At 38.1% G+C, this 19618-nt stretch overlaps 1 protein-coding gene across 3 annotated transcripts; it reads left to right on the top strand.

Moving 5' to 3' along the window:
* The first annotated feature begins 7470 nt into the window (after positions 1-7470).
* Positions 7471-19270, top strand: RNF6 (ring finger protein 6). 3 transcript variants are annotated; one of them, XM_036745299.1, is made up of 4 exons: positions 7471-8284; positions 13136-13347; positions 14267-14374; positions 16379-19270. In XM_036745299.1, the coding sequence occupies exons 1-4, from the start codon at positions 8088-8090 to the stop codon at positions 18142-18144; spliced, it is 2283 nt and encodes a 760-aa protein (XP_036601194.1). In that variant the 5' UTR covers positions 7471-8087; the 3' UTR covers positions 18145-19270. The 3 variants fall into 3 exon arrangements, with proteins under 3 accessions (XP_036601194.1, XP_036601195.1, XP_036601196.1); XM_036745300.1 differs by having other exon boundaries at positions 7548-7923; XM_036745301.1 differs by lacking the exon at positions 7471-8284 and adding an exon at positions 12777-12784.
* The last annotated feature ends 348 nt before the right edge of the window (positions 19271-19618 follow it).

The raw sequence follows: 19618 nt of genomic DNA, 5'->3' as shown, positions 1-19618 counted from the left end.
TTGGACTGATGCCTGACTCCCCTCAAATAGACGTCATAGCTCATGATTCTGTTCCATCCAAAATTGCCATGTGCTCTTAATGGGAGAGGTAGGATAGAAGAAGATCCCCTCCTCCCTCCTACTATTCTAAGAGGTACCAGGGAAGAAGATAAAGAACAAACTTTCTCTTCAGAACAGATGCATGCATTTTTTGTTTTTGACAGGGCAATTGGGGTTAAGTGACTTGCCCAAGGTCACACAGTAGTATGTGTGTCGAGTGTCTGAGGTCCTCCTGACTCCGGGGCTGGTGCTCTACTCACTGCGCCACCTAGCTGCCCCAGATGCATGCTTTTTAAAGGCCCTGGTTGAGTGGATATGACACTGATCCTTTAGCCAGACAATTAATAGAAGTTTCCTGTGCTATCACTTGCCTTCATCTGATGACCAATGCTCTATAATTCTATCATTTTGCTTGAGGAACTTCTTTGTTAGGTTGCTTAGTGGTTTTGGTTGTTCGGTTTTAGGAGAGCTCCTTAATAATACACACATACACACACATATGCATACACATCTATGTATGTACACGTTTGTGTATATGTGTGTGTATGTATACGAGAAAGAAATGACAAATCACTCCAGTATCTTTGCCAAGAAAACTCCCAATAGGGTCACAAAGAATTGGACAAAACTGGACCTGAACAACATATATATACATATACATATATACATATATACATATATATATACACACACACAAACACATATATACACACATATTATGTAGATAATACATAATATGTCTTTCTTATCTTTATAGTCTTCATGATAATAACTGTATACATCAAGAGAATGTTTGATTTTAAAAATTGTTATCTCCTTCTTTTACAGAAACATAAGTGCTTAATCACCCCAAGTAAAGAAAAAAACTCTTTAATATTTCTCCACCACCACCACTGTATGTGTAAGTGTGAACATCATTTTTAAAAATTAAGCACAAACAAATGTAATTTCGTAAACTAAAGCTAATATTTATTTGAGAAATTATTAGCAATATTGATTTGTATTTTAGAACAAAGATAATTTTTCAATTATGTTTAAGTGGCTAAATTTAGACAGAAGAGGTTAAAATATTGATGACAACGTGTCAGTCTTCGCTACCAGGTTGCAGTATAGCTAAATTGACAAGAAAAAGAAAGTATGTCGAATCATTTTTGCAGTATGGATTTGCTTCTGACGATGGTGTGGGAAAACCTCTTTGCTTAATTTATAATGAAGTTTTGGCTGTGGAGAGCATGAAACTAGCCGAATTAAAACAGTATCTTAATACCAAGCATGCAGCATATTGTGATAAACCAAAGGTATATTATGAATGACTTTAAAATTTTCAAATAAAGAAAAACAATGTTTTGAGAAATTTGTTACTATCAATGAAAAGTATTTACTTGCAGCTTATGAAAAATTTAATTGCAAAAACTAAAAAACCTTACAAGATAGATCTTGTGTTACCTGCTATTAAAATGTCAGAAATAGTTCTTGGGAAAAAGTGTGGGGATGAAATTCATAAAATTCCTTTAGTGAGTGATACTGTTTCCAAAAGAATTTCTGAAATTAGCAATGACCAATTCCAGCAGCTTATCACCAAGCTTAAAGGCAGCCCAGTTTGCAACTGAGTTAGATGAAACAACTGATATTTCTAACATGGCACAGTTGTTACTTTACGTCAGATATGTTCATGAAGGAAGCATATAAGAGGAATTGTTGTTCATTGCCTTTTGGAAGGGCACATAAGAGGGCAAGACAGATATCTTAAAGTCGATGAATTTTTCACAAATGAAGGTTTACAGTAGAAAAATTGCATTGGAGCCTGTACAGACGGTGCTGGAGCAATGATGGGCGAAAATGTTGGATTTATAGCAAAAGTTAAAGCTGGTGGAATGAACATATTACTTTTACTCACTGCATGATCCATTGGGAGGCACTCAGAGCCCAAAAATATCACCAAAGTCAGATGTTGTGCTTCGAGATACTATTAAAATCAATAATTTCAAATATTGATCAAATTTCAAAATATTGATCAACTCTGAAATGTGCCCTTAACAGTTGTTTGTTTTCAAACCTTTGGAAAGACATGGAATCTGATTACAAAAGCTCATTACAACATGCAGAGGTAAGCTGGCTCTCAAAAAGGCAAAGTTTAAACAGATTTTTGATACTGAAAGATGAAGTTGTTACATTTTTGACTGAGCAGAAATCTGATTTTGTTAATTTTTTATGATGACTTATGATTTTCAAAACTGTATTATTTGTCAGACATTTTCAAAAAACACAGCAATTTAAACATGTTGCTTCAAGGAAAAAATTGTAACATTTATGTCAAAGGATAAAATTGAAAGTTTTACTAACAAAGTTAACATATAGAAGAATAGGGTAGAAAATGGTTCTTTAAAATGTTTATAGCTACAAATGATTTTATAATTGAAAATAACCTTTTTGAAGATTTAATTGTAAGAGTTATAATTGATCATCTGAAGTGCCTGGAGACAGTTTCAGAAATACTTCCCTTCAAATTCTGATTCTAAAAAATTAGGGGTCTGATTCTAAAAAACTTGGGTTCATAAACCATACGCAATTGAAATGATAAGCATCAGTCATCTGCCATTAGAATTCAAGAAGAATTTGCCAAATTATCAAGAGACACGGGTTTAAAACTTGAGTTTCCTAAAAAATCATTAAATGAATTTTGGCTTGGGATTAGAGCAGAATTTCCAATAACTTCTGAAACGGCCTTAAACATACTTCTGCCATTTTGTACTACATATTTGTATGAAGCAGCATTCTCAGCACTGACAATTATAAAATCAAAATATTGATCAATTCTGAAAAATGTTGAAGGTGATCTACATCCTGAAGTATCAAGTATTCCACCAAGATTTAATTCTTTATGTAAAAATAAACAAGCACATTCATCTCATTAGTATGCAAATTTGCTTTCATCTTTAATAAATGGTAAAATTATATGTATACCAAAGAATTGTTTTATTTATTATCAATAAATGTTTAATTTATATGCCTATATACCCAGGGTCATGTAAAAATTTCTCAGGCAAAAATGGCTCGCAAGTAGGTCTCAAGTGGAAAAAGTTTAAGAAGACCTAATCTATGATTGCTCAGCCAAACAAATCATACAGGAAAAACTAAACTAAATGGATAAAAATGTGCATTGTCCAGACTATGGGATACAGCTGAATGGCCAATATGATGGGTTACTATATCAGTACATATTATCTGAGACAGGCACTAAGAATTAGGATGTAGGTGACATATTAACATAGGCGTGTATGGAGCATGGGCCAGGGGTGCCAGTACATTCTGGGAGGAAGGGAAAGGGCCAATGGAAATGTTCCCCTAGGATGTGCTAGCACACCTGGCCCAAAGTCCATGCATATCTATACTAAAAAAAGCAATGGAGAGACACGCTTTACAGAAATTGGTTACAACCTATTTCCAATAATGACCTAAGGGCAAGTGGCAAGAAGAATACCATTAAGGAAATGTATAACCTCTGAGGATGTAGAATGGCACAATAGATAGAAGGCCAGCCTTGCAGCCAGGAACACTTGAATTAAGTCCTACATCCTATAGTATATCATATATACTGTGTTCTGTGGTTGTTCAGTCATTCAGTCATGTCCTTCTCTTCATGACCCTGTGGACCATAGCATGCCAATGCTGTCCATGGGGTTTTTGTGGCAAAGATACTCGAATGGTTTGCCATTTCTTTCTCCAGTGGATTAGGGCAAATAGAGGTTAGGCGACTTCCCCAGGGTCCCATAGCTACTAAGTATCTGAGGCTGGATTTGAACTCAGGTCTTCCTGACTTCAGGCCCATTGCTCTTTTTACTGTGTCACCAGCTGCCTCTGACATACTGTTTAACCATAAGCCTCTGGCAACTCTCAGGCAACTCATCTTTTTTTTGTCAAGGAATCCTTTGGCAATTTGGTGAAGCTTATGGACCCCTTCTCAGGACATGGGTTGTTCTTTTTGTTTTTCAATTCCTAATTGAATTTCATTGGGAGGTTGGTGAGAATTAAAATGTAATTTTTTTCTCCCATTCAAGTTCATGGACCCAGGTAATGAATCTTGCTCGTAGAAGAAACTTCAAAGAAAGATGGGTGTTTGCTGTGGAAGTGACATTGTGTGAAGGCAAACAAAGCTCTTTGGAGAGCCCTATCCCGTTATTCCCAAAGAGCATAGATTTAGACTTAGAGAGAATCTTTACGGTTATTTTGTTTAACGCCCTCATTTTCCAACGGAGGCTACAGAGGCCCAGAGAAATGACTTAGTCTTATGGTAGCAGTTCCAGAGTTCGAACCCAGGTCCTCTCTCAATCCAGTCAGGACTCTATTTTACATATTGCCTTTCTCTTGGTTTTGGTGTAGTAACAAAAACATGTGACTTCAGAAGGTCTTTAGACCTTGGGGTTACTGGGAGCTACTTGTTGCTAAGTGTGTTCTATCAATTTTCACTTTTTGTTTGCTACAGTATTTCTTTGATAACGTCCTGGCCAGTCTACTTGTAAGGCCAAGTACCTGTTGTGCCAAAGGCCAGGACAGTGTCCCCAAAAGAAATTCCCCTCGAGGCAATTTCCCTAACCCAGAATCATAGAATTTCAGAGTTGGAAGGGACCTATAAGACACTTCATTTCGATTCAACCAACATTTATTACAGGGACCGATGTTCAAGGCACTGTTCTAAAACAAAACAGTCCCTGCTCTCAAGAAACTCACATTTTCCTGGGGTTAAGATGAGGTTTGTTTGAGTGCAATACTATAGGTAAGCTGTACAATTGCCAGCTGGCCAATGTTTGGTCTTCCTGAGCAATGGTTTATTACAGAAGGAAGCCGAAGAGCGCTCTTACTGATGTTATACCTTTAAAAATATAGTATGGGTTTTGATAATCATACTGGGGGGAAATTAGCCTGAGGACAGATTTCATTGTAATAGTCAGGAGACTTGGCTTAACTTTGGGCCTCAGTTATACTATAAGAAACTCTAGAGTTTCTTTCTAATTCTAGAAAATGAGTTTAGACTAGATATTCTTTAAGGTCTGTTTCAGTTATAAGTCTATGATGTTATAATTTTAGTAAGGCTAAGCAGTTCATGAGCACAGTAACATAACCAGATGGGTAGGGACTTTGGAGACTTCGACTAAGGAACTTTAACTGGACCTTAACACTCCATACACAAGTCAGAAAAGAAAGGTATGGGGGTGGTCAAAAATTAAGTTTTAGTCTAGAACTAGTACGGGCTAGAAAGAGCAATATAAAGAAACACTCATAAATTAAAACAGAGTTTTCGATATCCTGAATATGTCTTGTAGATAAAGGATCCGACTCCCCTTCCCTCCCCACCCCCCCAACCCCCACCAAACCAACACCAACCGCTAACCAACTGTCACTAATGGGCAAGTAAGCCAAGAGTCTTGGGAAGAGCAGAACGAACACTAGATTTGGAGACTGAGGACCTAAATTCGAATTCAGTCTGTACCACCCAGGTGACCTTGGGCAAGTCAACTTCAGCTTCCTTATCCATTGAGTGACCGATAAGATCCTTATAACTCTAAATCTGTGATCCTCTGATCTTAGCTCCTCGACTGAAAGTAGATAATAAATGAGCTTGTGTAGAACACGTGACCCAAAGACTATGGACACTCCAAGCTCTCTCATAGTGGTACCAAGAGACCCTGATATTTAGGACTCCACTGACTCACATCTGTCCCTTCTCAAATACTGTCTATTGTTCAAGACCCAACAAAGGCATCCTCCTCTATGAAATGCTCCCAAATGACCCCATTCCAGTGATCTCACCCTTCCTGTTTGTACTGCTCATATGACACTGTTAAGTACTGCCTCCTAACTTTGTTTCATTAGATTTCTTCATTCTTTTTCTTCTCTCTCAATTAAACTGTACATGCCTTAAGGGTGAGGACCGTGTTATACTCTTACTATTACTCTGATCATAGTAGATGTTCAAAAAGATTTCCTTGATTTATTTTATTTAGTTCTATTCTAAGAGAGATGCAGCATGATATAGTAGGCAAAGAGAGGGCTTGAGAAGACCTGGTCTCAAGTCGTGCCTTTAACAGACGTTGATTGTGCAACCTTGGGCATTTAACCTGGGGCTATTGAGAACAACTCACTTCCCCATAAGAATCTCTCTAACAAGATGCTCCAAATGGATGGGCATTTAGCCTTCATTTGAAGACCTCAAGGAAGAGCCCACTTCCTCCTAATGTAGCCCATTCCATTTTGGTCAGTTAGGAAGCTTTCTGCTTCTCTGTAACTTCTACCCCTTGCTTAGGGTTGTGCCTTCTGGACCAAGTAGAGTGAGTCTTACTTGCTTCCGCATAACAGTACTTTTAAGGCAGCTATCAAAGGGAAGGGTATAAGCAATTATATAGTACCTGCTACGTGCCAACTAAGCTAGGCACTTTACTATTATCTCACTTGATCCTTACAAGATTCCTTACAACAACCCTGTGAGGTAGATACCCTTATCTCCATTTTACAATGCAGAAACACAGTTAGCTAAGTGTCTGAGAATGGATTTGAACTCAGTTCTTACTAACTTCAGCTCCAGTGCTTTATCCGCTTTGCCGCCTACAATCAAGTCTTCCCTGAATCTTATCTTTTCCTGGCTGTCCCTCAATTCTTTCAACTTTGCTTGTATGGCATGCCCTTTTTTCTCACAGTCTCATGCTCCCTCACCAACCTGCTTACCCTCTTAGGTATGCCTTGCAGCTTAACAAGCCTTTTTAAAATGGGACACCTGAGTCCAACTTCCTATGAGCAGAGGGAACTATCAATTCCCTAGTGTCGTGACCCTAGGCAATTCTAAAGACTTTGTTTCAGAAAAGGTACTAACATGCTGGGAAAGAGAACCAAACTTGTACCTAGGGAGACGCCTATAACAATGAAATCCCAAGGCTGGCTTCTAAGCCTTTATCCCTTAAAAAGACTCATTCGGTTTGGGGTCCAATAAAACCCCCGAGATCTTTTTTTCCATACAATTTGCCCCATGGTTCCAGCCTGGTCATTGTGTACATGGTTATTCTGACATCAGTCCTTCAAGACAAGGTCTGTTTCATTTTTGTCTGTATCCCTAGAATCTAACAGTGCCTAGATGCAAAGGAATAGCTTAGCCAATGTTTGCAGAATTGAACACAGCAGCAATGAATTCCTTTAGAGGAACTCTTCTTTTAGATAAATAACATTAGAGTGAACTGACACTATTCCAACCCCACCCCTAACCCATACCACACACTATGGGCTTTACACGATTAGGAGGAAAAGACTGGCCCGAAGTTCTCCCCCAAGTCCACCAACAAACAGCCCCGCAGCTGCGGCGTGTGCGGCAGACAAGGCAGGAGGAGGAGCGCAGTGTCACGCCCAGAGAAGGCCATGTGATAACCAGCTGGGAGGGAGGGAGGGGGGTGTGGAGCTTAGGAGTGGTCGAGTGGGCGGAACGCAGGACTCAGGAATCCTGGCTCCCCGCCGGACGGCGATTCCAGCTGCACCCGCGATGCTTTCAGCCCGCGGGAGACCCGATCCCCGCGTTCGAGCGCTGGCTTGGCCTGGCAGGTGACGGGTGGACCGGCTACGGGGGAGGGATCGGGGGTGGTAATAAGTCGCAGCAGCCGTCCCCCGCCCTCTCTCCGCCCCGCGTCTTCTTTCCCCTCCCGCCGGACGTTTTCCGAGCCGCGGTCTGGCCCGTCTCCAGGTCAACGGCTTCCCGACGCAGCAGGCCCGTCGGGCCCGGCCGTTCGGTATCAGGAACCGCTTCGGGGGGAAGTGGCCGCCGCCTCCGCCACTTCCTCCAGGGCCCCGCGAGGAGAGCCGCCGTTTCCGCCGCGGCTGGACCAGGAGCCCAGAACGAAGGGTGAGGTGAGCCGAAGGCACGGTGGCAACGGCTGCGGTGGGACCGAGCGGCCGCCGCTGCCCTGGGAGGAAGAGGTGGAGGAGAAGGTGGAGGAGGAGGAGGAAAGCAGGCCATCCTCGCCCTCGCCGGCTCCACCCATCTCTCCTCTGATTGGCTGAGGCCCTCGCTAATGAGCGCCTCTCGTCCAGGATTGGCTGGAGAGTGCTGCCTATCAACCTTGCTCCGGTGGGAGTCCGGGTTGCTGAGGGACGCTCCGCGGCAGACTCGATTTGGGGAGGGGTTGGGGGCCTTGGGGCCGACCGACCCACCCCTTGTTTTAGGCGGCTGCCCCTGCCCCTACCCTGAAGGGACCAGTAGCAGACCAAGGTGGGCTTGGCAGGGAGTGGAAAGAGGATCTGGAGCCTATGGGGCGAAACTTGAACTACGGCCATAGTAACTGAGTGGGGGTTAGTGGATAAGGAAGAAGATTTAGAGGCAAGTCCAACCCCGTGTGGAAGAAGGGCCTAGATTTCTCTTGTTACATGGAGGGGACGTCATACCTAGTTTTCGTAACTTAATTTTGGGGGGAATTTCGTTTTCTAGGCCTGTTATCTGTCAAAACCCACGTGGAGAATTTGTAGTCTATTGGGGGCAGCAATGATAGAATACCAGGAAGTATCCAGGCTTCAAAGAGGCCACCTAATTTGAATATTTAACCCTTTCTCCTTTCTTTTCAAGGGTATCTCCCGGGGGAAAAAAAGTAATTAAATGATAATAGCAGTTCATGCCTTTTTTTAAAAATTGGAAGGAACTTAAACTATGTTTAAATCTTACGACTAAATGATGAATCATACACGAAAATATCTTTGGAGTATTCAAATTATTACTACCAGTAATAATTTGGGAATAGCTTGATAATTTAGTTTTTTCAGTTATTTAGAAGAAAATAGTATTCAAAGCTCTATGTTCCTTGCTTAATGGTAGATCATGTCCTGATTGCAAAATTTTAAAAATGGAAAGATAGCTTTTACAGCTGTTAACTTCCATGTTAGTTAGCTGTTGTATGTCCCATTTCATATCTGAGTTCCTTTTTATGCTCTTAAAGTTAATCAGCATGAGATTTTTATAAATATTAGAATATATAAATATCATTTGAACATTCCCAACCTGTTCTTTCAGGCACTGCCTTAAATGTGTGAGTCTTACTTTTGGTGAGTAGTCATTTACTTAAGAAATTCCCATTATTTCATGTGGTGATGAAACAACACTGGACTAGAAATCAGAAAACCTGGATTCTAATTTGAATTTGGCCTGAAACTATGGTCCTGGGCAAGCTACAGGACCTTTGGCCTCTGTTTTCTGCTCTCTAAAATGAGTAGGTGAGAAGTAAGGTTTCTTACAGCTGAACCAAATATTCTGTGATGATTGGGAACTCCAAGTCCAAGCTAGAAACCTAGTAGTTGGTGTTATATATGTAGTCTAAGAGCTATGTTATATGTACCTGTGCCTGACCTTACTAAGGAATGGAAGTTGTTTCATGTACAAAGTACCAGCTCTTGCTCTTAAAATAGCTTCTCAGGGTGCAAGGGTTAAGATTTGCAACACTGTTGAGATATCTAAGACCGAGGGCTCTTTGTGGACAGTGGAAGGAACCTGTTGCCAAAGGAATGGAGAAATGCAGCTAAGAAAGCATATTTGTTACTTTTTATGGGACTCAATTACTATGTTGGGTATGTTCCACTAGTAATAATAGCTAACAGTACTTAGCAATATATGATGCTCTTAATATTTTTCAAGCCACATTGACAGCTCTTATTTGTGGACTTTAGGGAGTATTTTTTTTAAATTACTGTGTTTTTATAGGAAATGATGTAGACTAAATGACCAGAAATTGTGGTCCCTAGAAGTAAAGGAGGTAGATTAATACTTTTGAATCATCCTGGAACTGTTAAGTGTAAATGCAGTCATCTTCTTTCTCCTTGTTTCAATCTATCCTTTACACTACTGTTTACATAATCTTCCTAATGAATTCATCTGCTCCAAAATGCTTAACAGCTTCTTATTGCCTACTGAATAAAGTGTAAATTTCATATGCTGGCATTCAAGGCCTTCCACTATTGGGAACTAACTTATCTTTCTACTCTTATCTCTCTCTGTTTTTCTTTATGTACTCATATGTTTAACAAAACTCTACCGTAATGTCACTCATTCTTGACCTCCCTTTTTTTTTTTTGTCTTTTTCCTTTGTCTACCCTGTCCCTTTGCTTGGTATGAATCCACCTCACCTTTCATACTTTTCCTCCAATTTTTGCCTGTTGAAATTCTTTACTTCAAGATCCAACTTTAGCGATACTCAGTATAGCCTTCTTACTTTTTTATCTCCCAGCTGCCAAGCTGGAAATGATCTATTCTAAAATTTCTCATAGTGTTTTATTTGTACCTCTCCACACTTACCACATTATACCTTGTATTATAGTTATATTTGTACATTCCTTATCACCTACATTTGATTACAAGCTCCTTGAAGGACACTTTCATTTTATCTTTGTATCCCTAGCACCTTGTTAATGGGGCTTAATAAATGTTGTAGAATTGAATGCAATTACAGATAGTTTTATTTAATTAAAGAGACGTTTTCCTTAAAATAGAAATTTTTTAAAATGTGTAAAACAAAAAATTTCACATTGACTTGAATCATAATTTAAGAGATTGGCTTCAGGGGAGAAACAAATATGGCTATAAGCCAGAAAGTTTTCTTGCTGCCTAATCAAAATATCCTCTCATTGACAGGTTACAGCAAGGCTCACCACAAGTCAGACATTAGGAAAATGTCTTTTGGGTAGGGAAAGGTTGGGGTTTAGGATGAGGAGCCATCAGATAGTCTAACATAACACCCTAGACTCTAGCCATCTGTGTGGAAGTAGCAGTTTCCTATGAGATTTCTTCATATTGTCATTGTACAGGTGGCAGAGCTTTCTTTTTGATTTTGGGGAAATAACCTCTCCAGGCAGAGTGGGTAGGTATAGTCTGGTATAGGGAATATTTTACATTTTAAGACTTTACTTTTTGAAATCTACTTGAATATACTATTTTGATGATCTTCAGGTGTCCCTTTGAATAACATGCGAATTACCTGGATAATTCAAGTAAATTAAAATTCACTTTATCTAGAAATATACTGAAAATTGAGTTACAAGTAGGATGTTTTGACAGTTATCTAGATAACTGTCTCAGTTTGTCACTTTGACATAACTTTGGTATGAGAAATGTACAGTCCAAATAAATCTAGACAGACACTGAGGGCTTAACTGTCTTTTAGCTATTCCTAATTTGGTATAACAATTGGGTTTTTTAAGTTCTTAGATTCATTTAAAGTACTTAGTAGTAGTAACTCAGATTTATATAGTACTTTGAGGTTTACAAAGTATTTTCCTGATAATCCTGTGAGGTAGGTAATACAATTATTATTAACTCCACTTAACAGATGGGGTAACTAAAGCTGAGATTGTGATTTACTGCTAGTAAATATTGGAGCTAAGACCTCTAAGGTTTGTTTAAACTCTCTTGCAACAGTTTTTTTGGCATGTAAAGTCAGGAAATGCACATCAAAAGATCTAGTTCTTTGTTGTTAAAATTTTTAAAAATATAGTTCATTCAACAAGTCTTTTGTGGCAAAGACTCTGCACTGGATGAGATGCAAAGTTTACATGAGATGAGTCCCTGCCTTTGGGGAGCTTATAGTCTAATGGGAGATAATGCATAATATTGCAATTAATATATGTACTATTGGTACAACACCTGACACATAATGCTTCATTTGCTCCACACATCTTTCTATTTAAGTATATTGGAGAGTTACAAAACAAAGCACTATATGAGTTCATAGGTTGAAAACTGTTTCTGACTGGAAGGGTGTGAATCAGGGTAGGCTTTGTGGAGGAGATGCTATCTGAGATGGCTTGAAAGGATGGGTAGGCATTCAACAAGTTTAGGAAATGAGAGAGAAGATACCGCAAGTATAGGGAACAGCCTGAGCAAGAGTATTAGGGAAGCATGAAGTCCCAGGGCATACAGGATTTAGGAACAGAAAATATTTTCATTTGGTTGGATTGTAGAGTGAATGAAGGGAAGCGATGTGAGATAAGGTTTGGAAAGTTTTTGTGGTACAGTATTTAATATGTTGTATGCCAGTCAGAGGAGTATATACCTTGGCTTGCTATTGCCTACCAAGTACTGAAGTTTTTGAGCTAAGGAGTGATATGCCTAGATCCATGTGTAAGGAAGATTATTTTGTCATCGGTATAAAGAGTGGACTGAACAGGAAGAGATTAAAAATAGAAAACCTGTTGGGAAGCTAATATAATAACCCAGGCATGTAATAATAAAAGCCTGCATTGTGGTCCTTGGATATATAGAAGGGATGGATGTGGGAGATACTCTAGATGTAAAATTGACAGGATTGGTAATGAGAAAAGAATGAAATATATTGTCAAAACAGTGACATGAGGTGTGTGTATGTGTGTATATTATGTATAATACACCCCATGTCGCCATTTTGATTTTATTTTATATATATTAGACAGAAATAGTGAAGTCAGAGGGAGGAACAGATTTAGGAAAACGGATAATAAGCTTGAACTGAGTATCAACAAGATTTTCAAGAATTTTAGCAGTAAAGAATAAGAAAGATGAGACGGTAACTAATGGTTTCGAGAGGTAAAGGTTTTTATATACTTCTAAGAATTGGGAAGATCTGAGCATTTTTTTTTATTTTTTGTTTTTGTTGTTTGCTTTTTAGCAGATGAGAAGAAGCCAGTGATGAAAGAAAGATTAAAAGCTCATGAAGGGGATTGGGAGGAATGGATATAGGAACAAGAACCTGAAGAGGTGGGGAGGGAATAGAATCAAAGGGGTTGGTAGGGAGATTAATCTTAGGAAGGAGGAGTAAAGATACCTTGTCTTCTGCTGCCAGAAGGAAGGAGGAAAGGGTACTGATGCCAAGGTATAAGAGTGAAATGGGTGGGGGGGAGGGGTGAAGAATATCTAGTCATTTGGCCTTAATATATTCCCAGGGAAGTAAATAGCTGTGTCATCTGTTGTAAGGGTGGAGGGTGGTAGTGTGGTTGGGTGCAAAAAGAGAGGAAAACAAGGTTTTCTAGTCCAACTTAAATGAAAAATGAAGCAACCTGTAATCTATGATTAACACATTGAATTTTTTTTTGTGTATCTGTTGAACAGGAAGCCAGGATATCACAGCATGGATCAGTCTAGGTCTAGTTCAGGTGGAGGTAGTGAACAGGCCTCTTCTCAAGACCACCGTCACAGTGAAGATGAGCGAAGATGGCAGCAAGAGCGCCTCAGCAGGGAAGAGGCCTATTACCAGTTCATTAATGAACTCAATGATGAAGATTATAGGTTAATGAGAGACCACAATCTCCTAGGCACCCCTGGTAAGAGATGTATAGCAGGAGAGAAATATTTTGGCATTTAAGGAGACAATTTAGAAGCATAGCAAGTGAGAAGTTCTTTTCAGAGAATCAGAGTACTGGTTTCTGCCTTAAAGTGACAAGTAAAAATAAACTTGGAATACTCCTTTATGTTGGTGTAGGATAGAAAGCAGGAAATAATTCTGCTATACAAGCAGCCTAACTAACAAAAGCAGGTTGATGATATATAAAGACATCTGCCCTATAAGATGTTCTAGAGAGAGGTAGAGACATATATTTGTATGTGTATACACATACACACACAAACATACACATATGCATATTTAAGCAAAATTTTCATGAATGAAATTACAATCATTATTCAAAGAAAGAGTCTACATATCTTTAGGCATAACTACTTATTTATTTGATTTACTACCTCTCATAAGAAGCCGGTGTACTCTGTAGATCTAACTTGATCATTGGATTATATGTGATAAGATTTATTAAATGAAGTTCAAGAAGATTTTGGGAATAAATAATAGTTGACATTTCCAGAAGCATTCCTTCCTTGATTTCTACATCAAGTTGAGGAAATCCACTAAATTGTAGTCCAAAGTTTATCAACTTAGGGCAGCTTGCCAGGAGATCAAGGGATACATTTAATTTGAATAAAAACATTATTTTTTTTTAAATTACTTGGATTTTCTGGTGAATACATAGAATGTACTGCTAGAAGTTAAGAATTCCCAGTTATTTCCTCTTTGGGCCCAACATTTATACTGCTTTCACTTTCCTTTAGCGTCTCCAAAACAATAAACATATAAATTCTTTCTGTTATAGTATGCTAAAGATTTGTTCTACATCTCATATGTTCGTCTTATAAAACTGAGCAATTAAATTTAGGCTGACCTTAAAGTTTACATTTTCTAATTGCTTTTAGGAGAAATAACATCAGAAGAGCTACAGCAGCGATTAGATGGAGCCAAGGAGCATCTAGCATCCCAGCCTGACCCAGAAAATAGACAGACTGAGGGAGGAGCTTTGGGAGGTACTGTGAGCACTCTTTCTTCACCTTCACAAGTGATAGACTTTATCTGAGCATGTACAACAATGAAATATATTTAGTTGTTGGACAGTCTAGTCTTACATATTCAGTTTTTGATTTGATACAAAATTAGATTCATTATTAAGTCTGGCTTCACCTTGTCTACCAAAAGGATATAACTAAACTTAACTTCTAATTGTTTATCAGTGGAGAATGGAATGAATAAATGTCTGGATGCTTGATGAAATTTCCGTGCATTAACATACACATGGACACATATCTCTCATATTACTGCCACTTTCTAAGCTTTACTCTTAGATGTCTTGCCTTAATAGTTAAAATATCCTAGAATTGTCATGAACTGCAAAAATTGGATGTGGGAGAGGAATAGATGTTAACTATATGTGGTAAAGTTATTTTTTTTTAAACTGTTCTCCTTGATACCATTTTTCATGTTTGGAAAACACAATAAAGGACATCTGGTTAGACATGCTGTGCCTACAGTCATACCATGTGTTTGAGTTATCAAATAAGGAAGTGATTTAAAATTGTCAGTGTTGGTTTTAAACGTCTTTTTATTGATGAACTTTCCAAAGCTCATTGGCCAAAAAAAAAAAATAATCCATTTGCTTCCTCATACTCACATATATGTTAAGTTTAATTATATTTTTACAAATAATAAAAAAGAAGCAGCTTTTAAACAACCATGAAACCAGTGATTTGATTACATTTTAATGGAAGAGAATTCATCATACTACTATATATTTTGATCTTGTAGAGACCTTTCTTGAAGGTCATCTCATCTAAAAACCTTCATTTTAAATATGAAGACCCTTATGTTACTGATGATAAGGCATTTCATCACCTTGTCACCCATTCTTATAAGTAAATATACTAATGATAGGTAGATACAATGAATGTCTGTATTCCTATCCATTTAAAAATTTTCCCTTATTGTCAAATTAGCAGTTTTACGCTCTAAAATAATCTTTAACAAGACAGGTCATGGTCATATGGTGAAACTATAGTCATGTCACCGGTATTTTTAATAGTAATTAGTGAATGGAAGGATTTTGTGGATAGAACGATATTTTGTAACTTGATTTGTTAAAGCTATGGTTTTCTAAAAAAAACCACTTATAGTGTGACTTTTTACTCTTTTAGAAATTACTAATTTAGTAGTAAACAGTAGAAAATACTAAGAGCCATACAGACTGTACAGATAGGCAGTACACAGTTTTCACAGCATTTATTTGTTCAGTGCATCAGTGTCAGGTCAGTTTTTCACTGGTGGTTGACTTCAGAACTCCTTTCCTGAGCTCCAAACTTGTGGAAGTTCCTGAATAATAAGGTATAGTTCTTGAAGATTTAAAGTGGATCTTTATTTGGCTCCAGAGGTTGATGGTTCTAATTCTTAGCCTTGGCCAAAATAATTTTACACACATAAAGTGAATGTACTAGTGCCTTTAGTTTCTCTCTACAATGAGGGTAAGATAATCTTAAAAGCCTTTCATTTTAAAATATAATAATGGTTCCCATTTACAAAGTGCTTTATGGTTACAAAACATTAATTCATCAAGTGAGAACTAGGAAAGATCACAGAGATCATCTTCCACTGTCCTCATTGTACAGATGAGGTAACTTGGGATTCAGAGATGAAATGACTTGTCTATAGTCACACAAGCTAGTGAGGTTGTGACAACATATGAATCCAGATCTTCCTACAGGCTAGTCCAAAGCTTCTTCCACTGCATCATGGTGCCTTTTGTTAGTATTTCATATTTGTCCTGATGTTTGTTGTTCTAATGAAGATTTATCTGCTTGTGATCATATAGACGTGATTTTAAGTTTTGTGATGTTATTGGTAGTCCTAAAACTTTAAAATGTAGTCATACTTATTCTGTTAATTTGACTAACTTTGTGGCTTTTCTTAAGTTTCCTATGAAAATAATATGTATAAATCAATTTTAAAAATTTATTTAAATCCCTTTTTCCCATGTTTCCTAGATGCAGAGATCCCCAGGGACAGTTCAAATGGAGACTCTCTGTTAGAATGGCTGAACACTTTCCGTCGGACGGGCAATGCAACTCGAAGTGGGCAGAGTGGGAACCAAACCTGGAGAGCTGTGAGTCGAACAAATCCAAATAGTGGAGAGTTTCGGTTTAGTCTGGAGATTAATATAAATCACGAAAACAATGGGTTTGAAGCTCCCAGTGATGAATATGCAAGTGTTTCTCATTCTCGTGCCAGCAGAAATCATCCTGGAAATGGACACCAAAGAGCAGTTAGTCCTGTGGCCAGGAGAACAAGGAGCCAGACTTCAGTGACTCTGAATGGTGACAGTCTCAGGGTCCCAAGGACTAGAATGGCAAGAAGTTCAAGGAGGAGGAATTCAGTAGAAATGTCTTTTTCTATGTTGGGAAGGGTGAGGAGCAGAAATAGGGGGTCAGTAAGTGTTGCTAGAACAAATTCTGTGAATGATAATCTTGGGAGTGGTCATGCAAACCCCCAGGGCACTAGTGAGTACAATATTAGAGAGGGACTAGGTGCATCTTCACAGCTCCAGGGAAACAGAGGTAGAACTCCTGTTCCCACAAGGAGTGCAAGCCAAAGACAAGAACCAGTAAACACAGAGTCTGTTGTAAATAGTCGAAGCCGGTCACCAGTCCAAAGACAGGGTGATGCTATGGCTTCTGAAGAACGTAATTCACATAGGGAGAATAGACCTTTACAACAAACTTTTAGAAGGTCAGTTAGGAGGAGACATGTAGCTCGTGTCTATTTAGAGCCAGCTGGGGAACATAGAGGTACTAGCTCCACCCCATTGTCCAATTCAGGACTACTGTCAAGAATTACAGTGGAAGGGGAAGAATCCATTAGGCCCACAGCTGCCGTGAGGCGACACCCAACTATCACACTAGACCTTCAGGTTCGAAGGATTCGTCCTGGAGAAAATAGAGATCGGGATAGTATTGCGAACAGAACTCGCTCTAGAGTAGGATTGGCAGAAAACACAGTCACCTTTGAGAGCAATAGTGGAGGCTTTCGTCGAACCATCTCTCGCTCAGAACGTGCTGGCATTCGAACCTATGTCAGTACCATAAGGATTCCACTCCGTAGGATTTCAGAGAATGGACTTGGTGAGCCATCATCAGTAGCTTTAAGATCAATTTTAAGGCAAATCATGACTGGATTTGGGGAGCTGAGTTCTCTAATGGAAACTGAATCTGAGTCTGAATTTCAGAGGAGTGGGCAACATTTAAGAGAGATGCATTCAGAGGTGAGTAACTCACATGCAGTTGATGGCAGTCAACAAAATGAAGTCTCTTTTCAAGACAGGCAGGCCCAAGAAGGCAGCATTGAAATGAGTGGTGAAAATGAGAGGACCCAATCTAATAACCGCAACAATGAAAATAGAGAGAACCGTCAATCTCAAGATGCAAACAATTTAGTTGAAAGTGGGACACTGCCTATTCTTCGACTTGCCCATTTCTTTTTATTAAATGAGGATGATGATGATGAGCACTTTAGGGGCTTAACCAAAGAGCAGATTGACAATCTTTCTACACGGAACTTTGGAGATATTGAGAGTGAACTAAGTAAAACCTGTAGTGTTTGTATCAATGAATATGTAACAGGAAATAAGCTCAGGCAGTTACCTTGCATGCATGAGTTTCATATTCATTGTATCGATCGTTGGCTATCTGAGAACTGTACTTGTCCCATTTGTCGGCAGCCTGTTTTAGGATCCAATATAGCAGACAATGGATAAAATAATGGAACTTGCTTTAACAATTATATTTTATCATAGCTTAGTATGTGTTTAAGCATTCATTTTTTAGCCTATTTGTGATGAGCCAACTGGGATAAATAATAATTTAGATAATGGTTTGGGCTATTTTCTTTTAAAAAACTTGTTTGAAGAGGTAGGAAATTTGCATAAATTTTAAAATGCAAATGATAAATTACTTTACAAAGTTTAGAACAATTAATATTGCTAGAACCAAATAATCTTTAATATGTTTTTATTTTGTTATGCTAAGCACTTTCATATACGTAGAATACAGTAGGATAAAATCAATTTGCTTATTGTTAACAGTGCAACAGACTTTATTTAGAATTCAAATTTTCACAGACTCAGTACTGTGTCAAGAAATTGGTGTCTAAATAGTCACTCATTAGCTTTTTGTTCTAAGAACAATTTCTTTTCATAAAAGAATCTTTTGCTGGATTGCTAAAAGTATTTAAGTTACTTGAAATGTTCAATTTAATATGCAGTATACTATACATACATATATATCTATTTTTAAGATTGAAATGTCCAGTCTGAAAACTACCAGTTTGGTTCTATTTAAACTTTTTGGAAATTTTTGCATGTGGTTTTACACAATGCTTAATGTTGATAAGTTCATCTTGGAAAGTTGGGTGGATTAAGGGGACATTTAAAATATATATACAGTTCAGTACGATGTTTCTGACAATCTGACTCTCATTAGGCAGCAAGCAATCTATTATAGTAAACAAGTATTTCTTTATAGTATGTTTGAACTTGAAATAGATATGAATTCAGAAATGGAACGTGAAAATTTTAGGATATCTAGATTACTTTAACTTTGGTTCAACTTGTTTTTTACTTTATTATTTTGAAAAAGCAAAGACGTCTCTTGGGTTATAAAATAATGTATACAATATGCACGGTTTCTCAAACATATAAAAAAGTTTTTTGGAAAGGATACCATTTCTGTACTGAATAAAATGTATAGATAATATAGTGAGTTCTCTTTGAGGCATAACAAAATAACTATAATAAAGAAGATGTAGACTTTATATGAACACCAAAAGTCATGTATTAAAAAAAAAAACCTTTCTATTTCTACAATAAACATTAATGCAAAGGCTGTGTGCGATATTTTTCTAATCATTCAGTCTCAGAATTGGAAGAAATTTTGGCAGCCCATATAACCCGTACTTGGACAAGAATTTTTTTCCGTGATATCTATAGAAAGCAGTTATCCAGCCTGTGAAGATCTCTAGTGATATCTATGTTACTGTGTCTGAGGCAGTTCATTTTACTTTTTGACACCTCTCAGTTTTCATAAGTTTTTTTTTTCTTAATAGGCTCAGGTAATTTAGAGCTGAAATGGGAATTTAGAGATCACCAATTCATGCCTTTCCTAAATCGTGAATCCTACTTGCAAAATTCCTAGTAACTAGTCACCCAGTCTGCAGTTGGTGATTCAGGACTG

Source organism: Trichosurus vulpecula, chromosome 2, assembly GCF_011100635.1.
Source record: "Trichosurus vulpecula isolate mTriVul1 chromosome 2, mTriVul1.pri, whole genome shotgun sequence".
Lineage (NCBI taxonomy): Eukaryota > Metazoa > Chordata > Mammalia > Diprotodontia > Phalangeridae > Trichosurus > Trichosurus vulpecula.
The sequence above is the reverse complement of the archived record's forward strand: the minus strand, read 5'-3'. Positions and strand labels throughout refer to the sequence as shown.

What these genes read in the sequence shown, in the direction of transcription:
- RNF6 (XM_036745299.1), top strand. Translation starts at nt 8,088, where the DNA reads ATGAGCGCCTCTCGTCCAGGATTGGCTGGAGAGTGCTGCCTATCAACC. An exon ending in CAATCTCCTAGGCACCCCTG is followed by an intron (nt 13,348 to 14,266) that starts GTAAGAGATGTA and finishes AATTGCTTTTAG; the next exon opens with GAGAAATAACATCAGAAGAG. An exon ending in TGAGGGAGGAGCTTTGGGAG is followed by an intron (nt 14,375 to 16,378) that starts GTACTGTGAGCA and finishes CATGTTTCCTAG; the next exon opens with ATGCAGAGATCCCCAGGGAC.